Source organism: Pararge aegeria, chromosome 14, assembly GCF_905163445.1.
Source record: "Pararge aegeria chromosome 14, ilParAegt1.1, whole genome shotgun sequence".
NCBI lineage: Eukaryota > Metazoa > Arthropoda > Insecta > Lepidoptera > Nymphalidae > Pararge > Pararge aegeria.
Window position 1 is genome coordinate 15,983,039 of NC_053193.1, and position 22,146 is coordinate 16,005,184.

General features: G+C 35.7%; 3 protein-coding genes across 3 annotated transcripts; 2 read left to right on the forward strand and 1 right to left on the reverse strand.

Moving 5' to 3' along the window:
* The first annotated feature begins 100 nt into the window (after window positions 1–100).
* On the forward strand, window positions 101–4,053 carry LOC120629486. Its single transcript, XM_039898427.1, has 4 exons — window positions 101–185; window positions 700–902; window positions 1,479–1,744; window positions 3,591–4,053. Exons 1-4 carry the CDS (start codon window positions 101–103, stop codon window positions 3,982–3,984), a joined length of 948 nt encoding a protein of 315 aa, XP_039754361.1. The 3' UTR covers window positions 3,985–4,053.
* Window positions 4,054–5,800: 1,747 nt separating this feature from the next.
* LOC120629218 (histone H3.3A) lies at window positions 5,801–7,065 on the reverse strand. The gene is made up of 3 exons (XM_039898084.1): window positions 6,899–7,065; window positions 6,481–6,768; window positions 5,801–6,404 (listed from the first exon to the last, which is right to left on the reverse strand). The coding sequence occupies exons 2-3, from the start codon at window positions 6,760–6,762 to the stop codon at window positions 6,276–6,278; spliced, it is 411 nt and encodes a 136-aa protein (XP_039754018.1). The 5' UTR covers window positions 6,763–6,768; window positions 6,899–7,065; the 3' UTR covers window positions 5,801–6,275.
* Window positions 7,066–7,654: 589 nt separating this feature from the next.
* On the forward strand, window positions 7,655–22,046 carry LOC120629201 (RING finger protein unkempt). The gene is made up of 5 exons (XM_039898051.1): window positions 7,655–7,960; window positions 8,064–8,273; window positions 13,970–14,253; window positions 14,784–14,884; window positions 15,407–22,046. Exons 1-5 carry the CDS (start codon window positions 7,902–7,904, stop codon window positions 16,598–16,600), a joined length of 1,848 nt encoding a protein of 615 aa, XP_039753985.1. The 5' UTR covers window positions 7,655–7,901; the 3' UTR covers window positions 16,601–22,046.
* The last annotated feature ends 100 nt before the right edge of the window (window positions 22,047–22,146 follow it).

Below are 22,146 nucleotides of genomic sequence, written 5' to 3' on the forward strand. Positions count from 1 at the left end.
ACTCTGTAGCTAAAGAAAAAGAGCGGGAATGTTTAAAAATAATATTTCGCTTTATTAGGGATACGGCGAGGAATAGGGTTTAATTTTTCTTTATGCGAAAATGGAAGATCCTGTTAGCTCCACAATTGAAAAGATAAAACTTCAAGAACAAGATAAAGAAGCGAAACTCAAAGAAAAGCGCGAACGTAAGAACTTTCATCTCTAATGACCTTGATCACATAAGAATCACTTTTTTTAGTTATCAAAGGCTCTAAAGATCTTTTTACTTTGGGTACAAATTAAAACCGTAACAACTTTGAGGAATATTCAAGATATAATCATATAATTATAACTATTAATTTAGCCATTTTATGTTTTTTATTTTCGCATAAAAGTAGGTCAAATAAGAATTATAGTGTGGTCAGACAATTAAATACGAAATAGTATGGACCAACATTATTTCGTTTTTAATTGACTGAACACCCTCAACTGACGCGAAAAATATTACTATTTCGATTACGAAAATCGGTTAACAAATAGTCGACTTGCGTAATCGAAAACGAAATCTCCGATTTTTTCCGGACCCATTCTTTATAATTTGTTTGCTCAAATAGTATAGACGTTTCGTACGCCGACATAAAGCTGCCGAAAATCACCGTCGGCTGCTTCAGACTCCTTTAATAGAAATCTTTAAAATCTCAACTTGTTAAAATTACACAGTTGAAGCTACTATTGCAACTCTTAACAAAGCCATCCGCGAGGCTGCAGCACATGCGGAAAAATCTGAACAAGGACGAGAGAATCTCACTCAGAGCACAGATTCTCTACGTAGACAGAAAATGCTGGAGGAATGCCGTCGCGATGCATTGTCCGCCCAGTTAAACTCGCTCAAAAATGAGCTCAAAGTGTTGCAAGCTAAATCTGTAAGTAATAATTAGGTAACGACTGGTTAAGGTTGAATTCGATCAGTAGGAGAACTCAAATATCTACTCTCTATCTCTATCTAGTACTCGTTCAGATTCATGCATAACTTTTTTATAGTGCTATATTTATAAAATGTTTATTTTTCGACAATCACCTTTGTGGATCTTCCAAGTATACGTGACATTGGCGAAATGTCGATTTGGCATACCTAAAAGCCAAAAAAAGCAAAAGAAGAAGCACTTTTTTTGACTGAACTGATTTTTTTTTCTATCATTCTGACAACGACAAACAGCCGTTTAAGATACGTCTGAGTCACATTCAATAATTTTTGTATTAAAATACTCACCGACACACTGTCAAGAACATTCGCTATGTATCAATACAATACTCGTAAAAAGTCAATTTTATAAGATATCAGGCACTTACCAAGTTACAGAACAAAATTACTGTATTTTTTATGATTCGAGCCAGATAAATAACAAAGCAAATAAATACATAAATATCGTTTAATAAACAAAAATAGGTACATCAAGTAGAGGAGAAATTATATTCAATGACAATCACTTTTTCCTTAGAGCACAGAGATATCTAAGGTGTGGCAAATGCGATCATTGTTTTGTAAGGAAGTCCACAATGCTGCTGACGCTTGTGATGTTTGGACTCTATTAATGAAGCCGGGGTGTGCGGAACCTGTGTCCCGAAATGTCCAGATGAAGGCTGAGATGCCTACAGGCTCAGAGAATGAAAATAGATTACAGGCTGCTATTGAAAGGCGGGTCAAGAGCTTGACTGAGAGAGATCGTTTAGCCACCGAACCCGATAATGGAGAAGAATTTTTAAGGTAGTTATGTCAAACTACTGTGTACGTCACGAAAGTTGAAACAACAGTAGGTAGTCTATTTTTAACTGACTTCCCAAAGCAAGAGTTTAGGAGTTTAGTTTTATTTTGTGGCGGTGTTTCTGAACAGATTTTGGTTTATTCTTATTATCTTTGAAAATGGAGGCATCACTACCACATACACAAATGAATCACCCACTAATCAGTGTAATGGCTTAGCAGCCAGCAACCTAATTTCACCTTTGTAATAGTAATAAATTTAATGTTTTCATTTTATTCTAATAGAAAATTGGATACATCATTGTATCCTTGTTAGTATATACTGCGTGAATGTTTGTTTTACAGGTATACACAATAATATGTACCAACTTTTCTTTACAGAATAAAGAATGCTTTACGTTATTCTTTAGATAAAATCACTGAACTTAATAAATGAGAAAATAATCGGAAGTTTGCAGTTCTAAGATGTTTAAAGGTAAAAATACTTCTATACTTTTTGTTGAGCATCCAGAATTCCTAAAGCTACCACGGAGATCGAATCACTCCGCAGCCATGCGTGTTTTTTATTCCACTACAAATTAGCCCTTGAATATAATCTCATCTGCTGGTAAGCAATGATGCAGTCTAAGGTGGTGACGGGCTAACCTGTTATGGGTACGGCCATTATGTTCAACACATACATGTTATCATATACCTACCTATCCACGGCCAAAGCCGTGCACGGTGCTTACTTCATTAAAAATGTTTACGTCAAATTTTATAAACACTAGTTTTTAATATAACAAGCATACAGTACAAGCAGCACACAAGCACATAATTATGCTGCTGCTGTTTATCTGTGGTATTTAATATGCAGATTCTGTTGACTGCTACTGTCAATGTCAATGGAAAATAACTACTCCTCCTGGTCTGGGGTTCGAAATTATGACAACAAGAGATCAATAAATAATGTAATTTCATTGCGATTTATTGACTAACTTTTTTGGCTAAAATCTATACAAAATGAATAGAAATCTATTAATATTAAGGTAGCTATTTAGTTTTTTTATCTAACACTTTTTACTTTACCACCTATTTCATAATAGTTATTTATAGGTTACATGTTTTTGATGATCTATTTTTTTTCAAAATACCGCTTTGTTAACTACATAAGTGTTAAGTATCACCGTATATGTACAATAAAGATGAGGGTAACTTTGTGGGTAACCCATAGTTTAATAGCAATACTTGCAATGTTTCACAACTTATTTCTATGTAGGTTTTAAAAAAGAATGACAAGATGAAATGTGTTAGCGCGAAGAAGCCATCGCATATTGGACTCTTTTTAAAATATTATTCACTAGATGTTAACTGTTGTGACTGCAACTTCGTCCAGGATTTTCTTGGTTCCTCCCCCACACATACCACAGGAATAGTTCCTTTTTTCATGATGAAAAAAAAGTATCCTATGCAGGTTGTAAGCTTACTCAAAATTTGGTCAGTTTGTTTAGTATTCTATATCTTTATCCACCAGAACAAATGGTGGTTTTTTGGGTTAAAAAGTATCCCATGTCCATCACTGGGATGCAAGCTACATTGTATCCCAAATTTCATTAAGTTGGGGCAGTAGCTTAGCCGAATATAGGTAACAAAGAAACAAACAGACAGTATTGCACATACATATAACATTAGGATGGATGAGTAGATGTTCCATCTATCATAATATAAATCTTGAGATAGTTTATAAATCTTGTTAGTCTGGAAATTCAAATTCCTATGAAAAATTTATATATATAGATAGATAAAAATTTTGATCAAAGCTTAAAAGGTCTGATGTTTTGTCTGATTACATATTTATATATTTTTCCAGAAGTTACGTAAAACCAAATGGATTCCTTAGAATATTACGTCCCTTCAGTACAGAGATCAAAGAGAGTGAACCCATAAAATTTTCCACAAGTCAGGCAGCCAAACGGACCATGCCCTCTGTATTTCGAAATAAAAATATAGATAGCATGCCTTGGTATCAACCATACATTGTTGTGACCAGTGTTGCTGTCTTTTTGATTTATTTCTGTGTTCTGCGAGAAGAAAATGATGTTGATCAGGAGTTCTCCAAAACATTGTATGAACGAATCAAGGGCTTAGAAAAGGAACAATTGCTACAGAGCTACAAATTCAACAAAGAACATGGACATAGTGTTATTGAGATTGAAAAAAGACTCGAAGAAATAAAAGCGGAGGAGGCAAAACTTGCAGTGTAGTTTAAGATAAATGTTGATCTAGTAGACTTAATTTATATTATTTAAAGAGTATTAAAAAATATAACAAACTACTCGTCTTTAGATTTTCAAGATTTTCAAGAACAGCATAATTTGGTAGATGAGAACCATCAACATTTATTGTACCTATGGTAAGTACAATATATGATGGTGGTGAGAACCTACCAAATATTGCATTAGTTGCAATTTAATCAAGTCAATATAATCACGTACCTACTGTTGATTAGTAGTAGGAGCTTATCACATCCACTCTTCTTATTTGCTTGTCAGATATTTACCGTATCTTTTATGAAGTTTAGTGTAATTAAGGTAGTTTGATTAAGCCCTACCTTCTTTGAGCTAAAGGTCTTTTTCTTGCTAGTGGTTAAGAAAATTAGGACAACTTATTATTTCTATTCTTTAAAGTATTCTTGTTTGTAGCAGTGACTCAAACAGAAAAAAACACGACTGTTCCAAGTTAGGAAGTAATTCTTAGGCTTTAACCTTTTTAAAGAGCTATCTGTAATCTTCTCAAAATGGATCTCCATGGATGGAGGATGGAGATTTTTCGTGGTACTTTTAAGTACACAGCCTATAAGGTCTGGAATGACCTTCCACCTCTATCATACTGGCTGGCTGGAAATCAATGATTTTGTTCAACAAATGTTTGTTCATGATTTTGAAAGAATTGTTTGTTGGTGTGCTTAACATCTTATATTTTTTTTTTGTGGTGGTTGTGGTTCTATTCTATTGTATTGCTTGATAATTTTATATATAATAATAATAATAAGTTTATTTCAATTAACATAAGGCAAACATAAGGTAATCTGTATCATGAAACCCAAATTCGCTAATACTGCTATAGTGCAAGACTGAGTGACTGATGCGAGAACCATACACTTAAATTAAATCTAGTGAGATGAATAAAAATAGAAACCTAAAAACCTTTTGAATTAAATTCAATTGAAAGCATTGATAAACTCACTTTTTTTTTTCTTTTATATATATTATTTTACTTTATTTTTCCGTATACATCCTCTTCTTGTCAAGTTCACTTCGCATCTACTTTAATTTTTCCCAGCAAATCCGTGACGCCAATCAAGGCTATACCTGAAAATCAGCGCTGCAGTGGTCAAATACTGCAGCATCATGCTGAGGTAGCAGCCTTTTCAGTGTAATATTGTGTATAATTAGTTTTCATTACTTATGTGTGGAAGCTGAATAGAGTTTATTATTATTATTAATATTAATATTAACAGCAACAAAATGGTTTTAGCAATTGAAATACAACTTTGTTATTTAAGAGTATCTAGTATTAACCTTAGCTTCTTTTTACCCTCGGAAACAAAATACGATGGGGCAATGTTTCCCAAACGAATGAACCGATTTTGATTATGTTGGATAGGTGAATTAGTCAGGAGTGTTCCGATTAGCTGTTTGATAGAAATCGGTCATAGATGTCCGCCGCGCCGCCATAAAGTAGGGGATTACATACTTTTTTTAAAGCTCCCTAGTATAAGAACCAAATAAAGGATGCACTATTACAGATTTCAATCAAAGATGACCACCACCAACATATGCAATTATTTTTAACAACTCCCTTGTGGGTATCAAATGAAAGGGCTTCGCTAGTAGAATAATGTACACCACTATACTAAATGTTGGGCAAATGCAACATTTAGTATAGTGTACATTGTTCTAAGCTACTTGGCCAGTAGATATGGAATGTAAATAGGCAGTATGTTACACTTAACAGGTTGCATTGATTACAAAACAGTTAACCCTATCGGTAGAGGTTACAATGAAATAAAAAAAAATATAAAGTTAATTCTAATTTATATTTATTAACACCAAATTATCTTAGTACATGTAGTGCATCAATTTACTCCATACATGGGCTTCATTCATATGTGGTTACATATATTGCCTATTACACTATACCTAGACATACCACAAGTCACTAACAATATTAAATTAAAGTTGTTGTACAAGATGTGTCACTAACATAGTATTCATGTTATAATACGAAACAATAACCGATGATCTGGCATGTAAAGATTGAAAGATGATGACAGTTCTAGCTTAGTATTACCTTGTACGTGCAACATAACTAGCGTAACTTACCAAATAAGAACATATAAAAGAAATCAGTTCGGATACCGCCTTACTCTAATGATTAATTATTAATTTTAAGATTTCTTTGAGTTAAATGTGAGATGAAAAAAAAATGATATAGAATTTATGTCTATTCGAATTACAAATAATTTAAGATTAATGTTCCAAATAAACCTAAATTAAGCACGTTCTCCACGGATTCGTCTGGCAAGCTGAATGTCTTTGGGCATGATGGTTACACGCTTGGCATGGATAGCACACAAGTTGGTGTCTTCAAAGAGGCCCACAAGATATGCCTCACTTGCTTCCTGGAAGGGATAATATAATGTCAATTATGTGTAAAACAAAATATTACTCATAAAAAAAATGACGTAACCAGCTCACCTGCAGAGCGCCAATAGCAGCAGACTGGAAACGAAGATCAGTTTTGAAATCCTGGGCAATTTCTCTCACCAAACGCTGGAAAGGCAGCTTACGGATGAGCAACTCAGTAGATTTCTGGTAACGACGAATTTCTCTGAGCGCTACGGTACCAGGACGATAACGATGGGGCTTCTTGACTCCACCAGTGCTGGGGGCCGATTTTCGCGCTGCTTTTGTGGCCAATTGTTTACGGGGAGCTTTACCTCCCGTCGATTTACGCGCGGTCTGCTTGGTACGTGCCATTATTCACTGAAATCAATAATTCATAGTAAGAATTTGCTTGTGCATGTTTTCCAAATGCGAGTTTGTTGGTAATTAAAAATTGTTAAATTCAGTTAGAAACGCATTCAGTACTCAAATTATTTATCAGAATATATACCTTGAGTAGATAATAAGCGAAATAAGTCAGTTTTTAGTAAAAATGAATAACGTGATGTTATTTAAATATAATTTAAACAGAGAGCTAACAAACAATGATCATATGCTCAAGTTCACTTCACTTCAAGATGGCGCCGAGAGAATGGCGGGCAAACAGTGACGCTGTTATTCGATGACTGGATTGGTTAACCCCATTTTGTTATTGGACCGCTGATTGGTTATAATGCAGAGGTTGCGATTGGTTATAAAATCACTGACTTGGACAAACGTCTGCTATTAGTTGTTCTATAATCCGGTGTTGCTACCAAAATTAAGAAAATGAATCCAGATAACATATTATTGCGATTGTATGTTGATTACCAAGCACCTATAATATAATTTATTTGATAATTCTGAATTAAATTATTTTGAACTATGCACTTTATCTAAAGTATAGACTTTAAGTGACCTCAGAGTAAAAAAAAGTATAATCTGCACCAATCGGTGTAGAAAATCGGAGAAATGGTTTGAAATTTAGGAATAATGGCTTACAATATTTATAAATTCATAGTAAATTCATAAAATTGTAGATGAAATTGTTTAATTCTAGCATTTATAATTTTACTCATTCATAAAAAAAATCTAAATTACTACAAAGAGGCAGGCGACCTATTTTTTGTTTCAGTTTTAGTTTAGCAATACGCATTCGTGTGAATGAAACAAATAGAAAACACTACGTGACACGTCTGTCAACAATTATTGTTTTGACTTTTTGAGCATTTTTTTGTTTTCCTTCGTAGTTGGTAGCTTGATTAAAGAAGAGATAAACTTTCTCTTTAAGTTCAAGGTCGTTAAAATCCGATATGTGCAGTGATTCGGAGTAATTTTACCATTATTACGAATATCTTTATTTACATTTTTTATTTAATGACAATATTTGGTATCACGTGACCCTATTGAATTTTAATTGGCCATCGGTGAGCGTGCCCTGCGCGACTCGAGAGGCGCAATAATAGTTCACAAAAATGCCGTCGGAATCTAAGCCTTTGTTGACAGCCCAAACAGAAAAACCAAATCATTATAAGTAATTACACTTTGCAAGCCTAATTTTTGGGGAAAGTGATAGAGCAGTTTGTGTAGATTCCTGTGGTGTACAATCCATTAAGTCCGGTGACTTCATTTTGCAGATATCTGAAGGAATTCCGAGTAGAGCAGTGCCCGTCGTTCCTACAACACAAATGTACACAACATAGGCCTTTTACATGTTTTCACTGGCATTTCAATAATCAAAGAAGAAGAAGGCCCGTCCGGAAGAGGGATGGGACGTTTAATTATAGCGCAGATAATTATTGTACCAAATATAACGAGACATCGGGAATATGTGAGGATGGGGATGAGTAAGTACTGAAACTGTTTTGTCTGCACTTTGTGTTGTAAACTTCCTCATCTATTTCCCTTTTATCCGTGCATTTAATAATTAATGTTAATGTCACAAGAACTCTTAAATTAAGTGTTCAATAAGTCAAACAGATATTTACTAACAAGAAAACCCGACCAAATAGAAAGTGTGTACAGGCAACATGATTGTATACAAACCAGTAAGGCTTCCATTTTAGTCAATTTAACTTTCTAGGTTTCATTGTTCTTACTTATTCTTTAGTTTTATGTAAATAGTAAAGAATAGTGTTGTAGTGTTGTTTATGAATTAAAGATAAATAAAACTAAGAAGTGAAACTGACCAATTAGAAAGTCTTGTACTTTGAATTAAAGTAAGGTAGGTACTTTACTTGAATAAAAAAAGTTAAGATGGATGGACGGATTTTAGAGTTTAACAAATATTTATTGACCTATCTGGCCCAATGGTGAGTGCTGATCTTATATTTAAGAGGTCCTGGGTTCAAAGTCATGTACTTTGAATTAAAGTAAAGTAGGTACTTTACTTGAATAAAAAAAGTTACGATGGATGTATGGATTTTAGAGTTTAACAAATATTTATTGACCTATCTGGCCCAATGGTGAGTGCTGATCTTATATTTTAGTGGTTCTGTTCTGGGCAGAGTCAATTTAGGAATATTTTATTTCTGAATTTCTCTGACGGGAGGCTTTTGCTGTGTCTAGTTACCAACCTACCATTAAAGATTGGTTGCCAAGCATGATAGCATTCCAGTATGATGCTATGATGAAACAGATAACCCATACTCAGGGTTTAATATCACCCCCAAACGGGTTAGCCCACTACCATCAGACTACTGGCATCATCATTTACCACTAGGTGTGTGTATTCATTTAAAAAGATAATAATTAAAAAGGTGTGTCAATATAGTGCAAGAAAAACTTGAATTCAAAATTTTTCTGTATCAAGTATGTCAAAGTCAAAGTCAAATATTCCTTTATTCAAATAGGTACATAGATGGAACTTTTGATGTGTACATTACATGTAAAATATGACATAGGAGTGAGTTGATGGCGACAATAAATTTGTCAACTTAAAACTAAAGCTACAAGGGTTCCAAATGTGCCTGTGGTCTAAGAAGTCTTTTTTGTTATCACCATCTCACACTGTCGTTTAAAACTATTAAAGAAGCTAAAATTATTGCTCTAAGCAGGTTGCTTAAAGCAATAATTTACACCCAAGCATTTTTATTGTTGACATAGTCCTTAATACTATGAGACTTCTTTGTAATATGGTTGTTACTGCCTAAATGATAATAACTCATATTTGTATGAAGATTAAATTAAAATATTCATAAGGTCTATAAAATAAAAGAGAATTAAGATAATTCTCTTGATTAAGTCATAAATTGATTTTTCCAGCTGCTTGGAAACGCCAGAGAGATGAAAGTGTTTCTTTTGGAGAGATAAGATAATATTAATATCTATTGAAAGAATGAAGGAATGACTATATCCACCTAGTTAGTTGGACTAGAAATGCTGTGTATATCAGTGCAGGTTTTAATTAGCTTAGAACCCCAGCGTCCATCGGTTGAGCTTTGACATTTGTTGACAGTTGTTGTTGGTTCTGCTATACTGGAAATCAGTGGCATGTATACAGGGCATGCACAGGGTATGTCCTAGACAGGCTGACAATATATAATGAATACTGCATTATAAGAAACAAAAGGGTAGGTATTTTAAGAGTTATAAAAGCTTACCCTCCGAAGACTTTCTCCATTGTATATCATCTGCCTGCTTAGTGACATGCATAGCCTGAGTGCATGCCACTGCTGAAAATACTCGTGTCACTGATTGATTCCAGACTTCTTATGAAGCCCGTAGTAAGCCATCAGGTTTTGGAGCTAGATAGAGGGATTTCAGACACATTATTTTTATCTATTTATTTGTTTAGTTACTAAATTAGTATAACAAACAAAATTGGTTAACCAACCTCATTATCCTTCTTTGTGGATGCACTGCCTTATATATTACCTTGTCCATTTAGAAAATTATTATATTATTTGTGTTATAGCCAAGTGGGTAGGACTTCGACTTCCCTTTAGGTGGGGCATGTTTGAATCCCAGCACGCACCTCTAACTTTAAGCTAATAAGTTATGTGTGTTTAAGCAATTAAAATATGATTTGCTTCAACAGTAAAGCAAAACATCATGAGGAAACCTGCATACCTGAGAGTTCTCCATAAAGTTCTCAAAGGTGTGTGAAGTTCACCAATCCGCACTGGGCCAGTGTGGTGGACTATAGCCTAAACCCCTTCTCATGGTGGGAGGAGACCCGTGCCCGGTAGTCGGCCATTAATGGGTTGATATGATAATGATGATAGAAAATTTATTCTTCTGTACACAGTTCTTAGAAAAGCCATTGTTAGATTTTTGTATACATTTCAACCATGTTAGAGAGAGAATAGAATAGAAAAACTTTATTGCAACGCAACACAATAGAAAACAGTAATAGTACTTAGTGATAGGGTGCAAAGATATAAAAAACAAATAAAAAATAAATAAAAAACACAAGGAAAACAGTAATAGTACTTAGTGATAGGGTGCAAAGGCGGCCTTATCACTAAAAGTGATCCTTTAAAGGCAAACCTGAGCCTACAAAGCTAAAAGTGGAAAGTGGGTGGTGTATAAAGGATGTTTCAAAAAAAAATAAACTTACATGAACATACATACTACATTTACATATTAACTAAAAAAATACTGATATAAATTTATATATACCATAATATATATAAGAGCTTAGGAGAGAGGGTTTATCTACAGCCAGGGATAAAGAGGGGAGGAGGAGGAGAGAGGGTTTATGACATTATGTCATTATGTCATTTTTCATGAACAAATTATGTAATAGACTAGCTGTTGCCCGCGACTTCGTCTGCTGTTTGATTTTGTTTTTTGATGTGGCATTAAATTAAGTTGTAGATCTAAAAAAAATTAAAGTATTCAGTATCGCTAAGCCTTAAATCTGGGGTTTGCTGCTGTCCGCTGAGGAGTTCTGCCCTATATCTCCAACCACAGTTTGGGCAAAATTAAACACATATTATAACCTCTATAGTAAAAAAATAATTATTTGAATCGGTTATAATTTGTCGGAGTTATGGTGCAAAATCGTCAAACACTCATCCCCTCTCCCAAAGGAACCGAGCTTAAAAATATCTTTATTCAAGTAGGCCCATAGAAGGCACTTTTGATGCTTGCATTACATGAAAAATGTGTATATAGCAAAACTTTATCCACTCAATGGTTATTGATAGATGAGGTTCAAGGTTCAGTATCCAACAAAGTGGAGACAAGTGGATAAAAAATGGAAAATTAAATACTGTTAAAAAGCATTTCTAGTAATATTGGTAACACTGTATTACTATTATATCTAACAGTAGCAAGCAACTATTTCAGTAGTATAACTTCCACCATCAACAAATGGTTATGACAAGTGGTCAATGTTATCTTTTGCAAAATACATAAGCTTGCGAATATTGCGTGTGTGAGTTTACAACTTTCTTGAATCTATTCTTTAATGGTGTGCGTTATGGCACTGTATACTGAGATGCAGTGGCGTGCACAGGGTTTTTGACCAGGGTATGCATAAAGAAGGAAAATGGCATAAAATTGAAAAATCCTTCCCCTTTATGAGTAATACAAAATTTTTGGGGTATGCAGTGCTTTCGTGCATGTATGAAGTGCTAGCCACTGCTGAGATGATATGTTTAAACCACCTTGGTAACCCTTAATGTGTCAATAATTATGTGTTGAGAAAAGTTTGAAAGGATTGTTCACTTTTTTTCCCATTTTAAAGGCAGGTAAGCATAAATGCATCAATTGAAAAACATGCCACAGATTATTAAATTTACTAATGTTTGAAATCTAAATTATAATCTAAATAATGTTTGAAATCTAAATAAATCTGTGGCATTTTTTTCTAAATATATTATTTTACTAAATATATGAATAGGCTGATATCTTTTTATCGATATTGTTTAGCCCAACTAAACAATATCAATAAAAGATTTAACAACTTAGGAATGGAAATTGCCCCCAAATTCATTTCTTATTTTTTTATCAATTTAAATGCATTCGTAAAGTCCAAGTGTACACAACTTGAATTTCAATGTAACGGCCGATTGGCGCAGTGGGCGACCATGCTTTCTGTTCTCAAGGCTGAGGGTTTGTGGATTTCCACAACTGGAAAATCTTGTGTGACGAACATTAATGTTTTTCAGTGTCAGAGTGTTTATATGTATATTATAAGTATTGATTTATATTATTCATAAAAATATCTGTCAGTCATCTTATTACCCGTAACACAAGCTATGCTTACTTTTCAAAATATATTTTGTATTCTGCTAATTATTTCAGTGTTTTTCTATTTTTTTATTATTTTCCTAATTCCTACAAATAGAGGATACACACATAAATAAATAAAAATAATACTGCTAATTATGGATTTTAACTTAATGTAGATACAAATCTTTGGCATCTGATTTTGAAATTGATGATTCTAAAACCTTTATCAACATGAAATAAATAAATAATAATAAAAAAATATATACGAATATACACACGTCGACATCTAGTCCCCAAGGTAAGCGAAGCTTGTGTTACGGGTACTAAGATGACTGGCAGATATTCATTTCTTGGTAGTAATCAGCAACCTAGGGATTAGGAATTACGTATAATACATAAAAAAGATTGCACAAAAAAAATCTTCCTGTTTTCTTACTAAGTAGTTTTTATTATATTTCTTAAGTTTTTTTTTTCTCTGTTATACCACGCAATAAGTGAACAATGAATTAAAGCAGATGTGTTTTATATTATTTAATTGTTTTTCCCATTGCAAATAGTCCTATTAAGACAAAGCACAAACATTAAAGCTTCTTTATGTTTCATAAGAATTTTCTATTAGAAAATTTCATGCTTGACAAACTATAAAACTAAAGCATCTAAAACATCAAGGAATAAATAGATAAGTCACTCGAGCCTAACAAACAGTCTTAAGAATTGTATATTATACATTCTGGCTGTTAAACTTTTAAATACGCCGCAAAATATTATACTTTTTTTTGGATTTTGTCACTTAATCTTTATATATATATTTCTTGTGTGCGTGTGTATGTCACTGAACTCCTCCTAAACGGCTGGACCGATTTGAACGAATTTGTTTGTATGCGTTTGGGTGGCACCCTGGATGGTTTAGATTCACAAATCAGCCCGACAGATGGCGCTTGGGTCCGCTAGTATTATATAAGATCATATTTAATATTTTAACATTAAACGTGTTTATATAATTTAATTATTTAGATTAAGAAGGGCACAGATCTGGATATAGTCCAAAAATTATCATAGGTAGTAACTGGATTAAAAATAAAGGTGCGTGCATAAGTAATCCATTCATTGAGTTACAAATGGCAAAGATTCCAAAGAAGTCTTCAAAAATTACGAGAAACGTGCGTAGAGGGTGAATTGCCAATGATCTGTTTGGTGTGGGGTATAAGGATTGAAGAAATTATAAATTACACCTTACAGATTCTCCTGCTTTTCGCGGAGTATAGCAAATTAATCTTAATTTTCATAATAAATCATGGATTTCCGCAAAGTAACGCCTGCTTCTATCCAATTATTTAATTGTGTGTAATATCTTCTTTAGATGCCCGTACCTCCATCGTACAGCAGGTGACACGGAACGTCGATATCACCTCCGCTATTATAAAACATGTATGTGTGTTCACGACACCGACGCTAGAGGACTTTGTACTAAGAATGGGGCTCATTGCGCGTTCGCGCACGGAGCCCCGGACCTTCGCCCCCCGGTGCTGGATATGAGGGAGCTCCAAGCGCTGGACAACTCTGATGGCATAGACGGGGATGTTGCAGCACCCAACGCACTAGATAGGGAAAGAAATTTAATGAATGAGGACCCTAAATGGCAAGGTTGGTGCCCACACTCAAGTACCAACAAAACATACAAATATTCACAGAATTAAAAACATACAGAAACCGTATACACAACTAATAATAACGCATCAAAAAGCACTTTAATTTAGAAGTGTTTCTCGACCAGGGGGTTAGTTATTATTTTACCACTAATTTTCTAAAAATTTACCATAAAATGGGGAAAATGTTTTCACTGTTTTTGGACACAATGCAATAATGACAGAATGAGGGTTCTGTATGTCCTTATTTCTGTGCAATTATTATGACCAAATAACAGTACTATTTCAATTTAACTAGGTTATGCTCACGACTTCGTCTGTTCATTCCTCCAGCTCCAGCATTCAACCTATCTCTGTGTCAAATTTTATCGAAATTGATGTAGCGTTTGTACCGAACACAAAGAACAGCGTTTGTACCAGACACATTAGTATAGATAAATGCTGTGTTAATTTTTTGTTACTATAGGTAAGGTCCTTACCTATACATTATGATGATGTAAATAGTAATGCCTCCTTTTTCCCTTACAGATACAAATTACGTGTTATCATCCTATAAAACAGAACCATGTAAAAGACCACCTAGGTTATGTAGACAAGGGTATGCTTGCCCTCAATATCACAATAGTAAAGTAAGTTGATATTATTTAACTCTTATTATATTATACATTTCTGACAAACTTTATTATCTTTTAACTCTCAGGGCAGTGGATGTGCTTAGAATGAGATTTATTAGGTTCTGTATGCCTATACACACGCGTCGTGTTTTCTAACGCGCACGCGAGGCACGTTTTTACGGTAGCTTCGTTGCGCAAAGGAAGTCTAAATAGCATATTTGCACAGAATACATTTGAGTGTGAGACCGCTTTTGAAATTTTCAGAAATCTCATCTGCGCAGAAACTTTCACTTTTCAAACTAAGTTAAACGGAAGTTTCAATCCTTACCATGTATTACTATGAATACAGGCAATATTTGTAGTTAAAATTATAAAATTATGTGAACAGAAAAGTTACAAATAAAAAGTAATTCTCTGCTATTTTTTAAATAAAGTCATCCCATATAAATGGTATTTGTAATGTGTATGTAGTCGGTAGCAGTAAAGTTCGTGTAAGTAGCTGGTGCGGCGTAGGTGTAACGGCTGTCGCGCTTGCAGGACAAGCGCCGCTCGCCGCGCAAGTACAAGTACCGCAGCACGCCGTGCCCTAACGTGAAGCACGGCGAGGAGTGGGGCGAGCCCAGCAACTGCGAGGCGGGCGACGGCTGCGGCTACTGCCACACGCGCACGGAGCAGCAGTTCCACCCCGAGATCTACAAGAGCACCAAGTGCAACGACGTGCAGCAGGCCGGCTACTGCCCGCGCGGCCTGTTCTGCGCCTTCGCGCACGTGGAGCCCGAGCCCGCCGAGCGCACCGAGCCCGAGCTGGGCGCCAACCTGGCCGAGCTGCTGGGCGCCGCGCTGCCGCCCGCCAACGGCTCGGGCGACTCCGAGTGCGCGTCCACGTCGTCGGGCGGCTCCAGCGCCGGGCGCGCGGCCGAGCGGCCCGCCTGGCCGCCGCGCGCGCCCTTCGACGCCGCCGTGCTGCACGAGGTGGTGGGCAACGCGCTGGACGACCTGCAGCCCGACGACCCGCTCAGCCTGGTGGCGGCGCTGGACCGCGACCTGGCCGAGCCCGAGCCGCTGCTGGGCGGCTCCGCGCCCGTCAACATCCCCGCGCGCACCGCGCTGCGCGGCTTCAGCCCGCCGGCCGGCGGCTCGCCGCTGCCGCCGCTGTTCCGCTACGGCGCGGCCGAGCCCGAGCGCCTGTTCAACGCGCACGGCATGAAGGCGGGCAGCTTCAGCGGCGGCGCCTTCGAATTCGGCGCGTCGCCCGGCAGCGGCGGCGAGCTGTCGCGCCTGCGCGAGGAGGTGGCGGCGGCGCGGCTCACGGCGGCGCGCTGGGACGAGCGCATCGCGCAGGCGCGCTCGGCGTGCGAGGCGTGGCAGCGCGAGTCGGACGAGGCGTCGCGCTCGGCGGCGCGCGCGGAGCGGCAGCGCGACGAGGCGCTGGCGCACGCGCTGCAGCTGAAGCGCGAGCTGGAGGTGGCGCGCGCCCCGCGGCGCGAGCTGCGTGGCCTGCCGCTGCCGCAGCTGAAGGCGCTGCAGGCCAGCGCGCGCGCCGAGCTGGAGGAGATCGAGAAGGTGCTGTACCTGGAGACTGCCACCAAGTGCATGGTGTGCGAGGAGCAGCCGCGCAGCGTCACGCTGGCGCCCTGCAACCACTACGTGCTGTGCGACGCGTGCGCCGACACGGCCAGCGAGTGCCCCTACTGCCAGGCCACGCTGCCGCCCAAGCAGCACCACCACTAGCGGCAGGTACCCTCCCGCCCGACACGCGTGTCCCTCGCCGCGCCGGGCTGAATTTGTACTACAACACTTAATCCCTCGAAGGTCGCGGGGGTCCGGTGCCCCTCTGCTCCGGACGGTAGCTCTCTACGCTCTCTCGAAAATAGTTGCAACAAATTATACGTTAACAATAAGTATGTTCTGAGCTACCAATGAATGCTTAATTAAAATATTGCCTCGATATTTTTATATACAGATATGTTCAAGTGTAATATCGCTCGACGTCAGCTGTAGGGCATGGTATTTAGCGTTAGTGGAAGAGAGAGACATATTTCGGTGAGGAAATAGATGTGCAGAGTAAGGTTTCGAAGTTACTGCCACTATCATTTGTATCTAATGTTAAGGAACAACGCAACTTGCATCGCCTGATGGTACCCTAAATGAAGTTATTATCTTAGAGGTGGGTCAAAATAATTAATCAATGAATAAAACGAATATTATTAGAATTTATTAAAAAATGTTTAACTTTTTTCTACTATATAGTATATTTTAACAATAGAACGGCAAATTACGTGTAACCGAAATTAATAAGAGTTGTTTATATACATTATCTTACTAGGTATAGCTTCAGAACCCTTTTAATGATGTTAATATTGTGACGGAACGTTATATACACTAAAGCCGAGTGAGGTAGTAATTGATAAAAGGAAACATGTTTAATTAAACACAGATGCATACGTTTTTATATTTGTCTATATAGGAATTACTAAATATTTTTCATAAACGAATACATATTATATGAATTACGTAGAGCATGATAACATGGTAGTTTTGACATTTCAAATTAATATACGCTTTCGGCGTTCAATACCTTTTATTTAGGGTTGTGTACTAGACTCCTTGCTTTTGGCTGAAAAATATAGCTATTTATGAGATTTATCAACTAAATTTGAGAGTAGTATTTTGAGAGTAGTATCAGTGTAGGTATTTTTGCCCATACCACTAATAGCAATCAGTTTAATATCGTTATATTACTCATTTAATATGGACAACAATGGACAAAAATAGTAGTTGTATCATGATATACGAGAAGTATACAGCGCATTTATTGTATGACACCTACCTAAAAGCGAATTAAATTAAATTAAATTTATTTTCTGATACAGGTAAATAGGTGTTACAGAAAAAAAACTATGCAGATCTTAACTGTACCACGAAGTCAGACGAGTAAGAATCAATAAAAACGCGAAAAGACTCGTATTTATATATACTTCAAACGTGCACTCACGCGCATCTGTATTGCGTTGCAAACGCTCGTAGCAAACACCTCGTGTGCATGGGCCCTAAATGAAAAACTTTTCGCAGTAATCTGAGAACAGATTATCCTATCTTAAATATTTAGTTGCCGTACAACCAACACAAAATACAATGTTGTCTCAAAAACAAGCTGAATAGCTGATCGCTATTGGTGGTTAGGATGGGCCCGATACATTATTATCCCAGCCTCCTTGGAAATAGTAATTTTGTCTGCATCAAACTGAAATGCTATATCTGTGGCAAAATTAGAGGAAATAGCTGATAATTTAACCCCGCTATTTAAAGTAATAGGAATACAAAAACATCATCACTTTCTTCAATTATAAATTTAACGTACACGTTTCGTTTCCTAATAGATGTAAAATCTGAATGTGTTCTAAAAAAAGAAAAGAAAACGAAATCAGTATAAATTAATTTGATAAAAATGTCAATATCGCGTCTACATTATTATAAAAAATAAATATATATACTAAACGAAATGTGATATAAAGTTGACTTTGAATTGACGTGGTAATAAGTAACGTAATCGATTTAAACGAGAAAGTGTTGATGAAATAATTGAAGCAATAATAGTAATTAGGGAACACTGACCTTGAAATATTGAAAAAGTAAGTTTAGGGTGTGTTTCTTCTGAAGTGGAGTAAGGTTGTGTTGGAAAATTGTACTATTAGGGTTGATTGATTTATAAGTTTACGTAGTTTTTTAATATAGCAACAGTGCTACAGCAGACACTCTGTTTACGTGACGTCACAAACCCGTTAACAATGTGGTATTGTTAGAAAGAACTTCATTATTAGGGATATAAAGACGAAACGAACATATATTAAAATACTATGGTTCATTTGATGCTATCCTGTTTGATTTAAAGTTTAGTTCTTATCACTACAGCCACGGCTTGGTAAATTTAAAAACAGAAGAACAGAGTAAGCGTTTTAAAAACGTAGGTCCAGTTTATTCTGACGTTTTAGAAAAGGAAAACGACAGCGTAAATATCATGGACAATGACATTAAATTGATTGATGACATGGTACAATATTCAGTACGAATAACGGTTCAGATTGGCTGTTTTAAATATAAAAAGATACATTATCTGTCAAGTAATACGATTTTCTAACACAACTGTTACTCTTATAAAGGCCTTCGCACACCTTATAGACTCAACACCGACTTGACTCAAATTAAAACAATGTAATTGTAAAATATTTTGTGGCATAAAGTAAATTGTAAAAGTATGTCGTGATCAGTATGCGATTGGCGGACCGCCCTTTGCTTACACACTTTAATAATAACAGCCCTTTCACCACTCGTTCGGTCTGCGTTGCCCAACGTCTAACCTAACGATTAAACACGTCGGCTACGCGTTAACCAAACGCTGGCGATTTATAGGTATCATTGCCAGTGCATGTAAAACCAAATGTGACGGTAAATTTGTGGTGCTGAGCTGAGTGCCAGCCATTACTAGCGCATTTTCTAAATACGTTTACTCATTTGATTGCGCGAAAGTTAACTACGATTTGTGCGGAACTGAAAGAGAGCTATATCTTGTTGCAATATTGAGAAACAGTTATTTGTCACAAACAATTATTTGCTAAAGAACTGTTAGCGTCGCGTTGTTCACTCGTTCATACCGCACGTAAGTATAAGCTGAATTGAAAGTTAGGAATTCAATCGGTATTGAGTCTATATGGTGTGCAAAGGCCCTAAAAAGTTGAAGCGCACCCATAGTTTTATATTAAAAGAGTTTTGCATGATCATCGTAGTTTATACGTTCATATATATAGCTTACATATACAGGTTGTTTATTTTACCGCAGCAGGAAATCTAATACTAAAAGGATACGTACTAAACTGTCTTTTCTGTTTATTAATTTTTGCTTTAGTAAGTTTTTTGTCAATTATGGAAAGGTTAATAAACATAATTTTTATTATATTCGGCTTTGTGTGTGCGCATTTTAGTCGGTGTGTACCTGACTTGTTTTGAACCCGTGAAAAGTCTTTAGTCAGCTTGACTAGTTAGCATGATTCAGCGGGTTTCAACACAACAAATATTAGTATTGATGTACTAATAGAGAGGATCTTTGTTCACGATATTTTTCCCTACCGCCTTGAAAGTTTCTTATTCCATCCCCAAAAAAAAAACAACCTGTATGTGTTATTAATAACACCTATAATACTGTGACTATAATAATAATAATAATTATAATTAATAATAATCAAACATTGACCTCAAGTTGTTGATTGTTACTTTTTTACATTTCTAAATAATCATAGTATATATGTAAGGAGTAAACGTAGTTTTGCTTCAGTTGAACAGCACAATAGACTGGCTTCGAATAGACTATAAGGACCAATACTTGATCAATGTTGCCTAACTTTAATCTTATTCCACTTTGAACATTTCTATTAAATGAAGAACTGGGAGAGGTTAACATCTCAACGTTAAATAAAAAAAAAACGTGCTTCATTATTTTTATGCGTATTAAAATATTCTAAAAGTGAACCCTATTTTTGACTAAAAAGTTTGTCTTATTGTCGTAATCATAATTTTTTTAGAAGATGTTTCAATTAAAATATAATACAAAAGCAAATCACATATAGAAACTTTTATCAGTAAAAATAAAGATATATAGGTAATATAAAAGAGCATTCAAATTTGTTAAAAGATTATATAGCGCATTTTTATGTTACATTCCTTTGTCACGGATTTATTATCCTGGTATAAAAATAGCCCACGTCAACTATGTATCTCTATACATTAAAAAGTCGGACCGTTTCTCCTCTGCTGCGTGAGAGAAGGACAAACCTGTAACCGCACTCGCATTTACAATTTTATTATGATTTATAACTGTAACGCAGTTTAGCACTTATACAGCTGGGTAATTATGCTTAGAGGTGCTTAGAGAACGTAAATCGTCTTGCAAAAAGCATGTGAATTCTTTGTTGAGCGAAAAGCTTTTTTTTTTGTTGACATGAGACACAAGATTAAAAGAATAAAAAGATGAATCATAAGTATATCTTGGACGGTTGTATCTTTTCCTAAGATAAGTGCGATATATTTTGATTGACATTAAAATCAATAATCGAATCTAATAACTTAAAATGACTCGTATTCTTTATATTTTTTAGAGTTATAATGTGAAGATGTACCTGCATTCTTCCATTACTCGAACAAAAGCTACGAGCTAAGAATAATGCCGTAAGGCACCTAGCCGGGTATTTTATGGTTGAATAATGAGAATGGCTTTTTAAAACAAAGGCATTTCTTCAAAAACCTAAAGCACATAAAACTACTTATTGCAAACAGAAAAAAAAGTGCTTCTTGTCGAGTGGATTGACCGTCTGAGAACCCTTTTAAATAAACTTTGTGTGAGTATTAATGTAAAAAAGATAAAATTGTGGGAAATTAAGGTTTGCTTGAAGAGATGACACGACTCAAGCAGGGTTCATTTAAGAGTGTCGCGTTGCATTTATCAAGGCGTGCGCATGACGTCTATATATAACTGTATGATAGCTAAGCTGTGGTGTATAGTAGAACACGAAAAGTACCATTTTTAGTTTCATAAAACAACCGTATTGATGTTTGACAGGGGTTTATGACGATGATTTTTTACTGTTTCATATTATTTATTCCTAAAATCCCCTCCCGCGATACTTTGACTTTACTTTACAACATTTCATATTGTGACCCATAGACTGATAAAAAGTGAAGAAGGCTCTAAATTGACAGCAAAAAAAAACAATAACATATAAAGCAAAACGTTCTGTTTTTTACTCTATAAAAGAATATGCTTTGTGACTACTATTTAACATGTGTTTTTTTTATTTTACACTTTTTAAATGTTGACTTATTTAAAGTTAATGGGAGAATCCATTGTTTTCATTATTTTTTACATTTTAAGGTAAATCAGGAGAAAGGAAATATTCTACATATTTTTTTGCAAATCATGTTTGAACTGTGTAATGTAGTAAACATTGGAACAGAAAATCTTCTTGTACACAATGATATGTAGTACAATATCTTCTTTGACCGGATTTACCGTCACAACAATTATTTTGGTTAAAATATTTATATGTTCGTTTTTATTAAAAAGAATCTATAAAGGAAAGAACATATACTCGTAATAATATTATTATAAAAAAGCTATCTTTATAAAACTAACGCATTTTATAGATTTTTTTCTAATTTTCTACAATAATTTAAAAATAAAAATAAAAAATATTCTAATAACAAATATTTATATATATAGTATACAT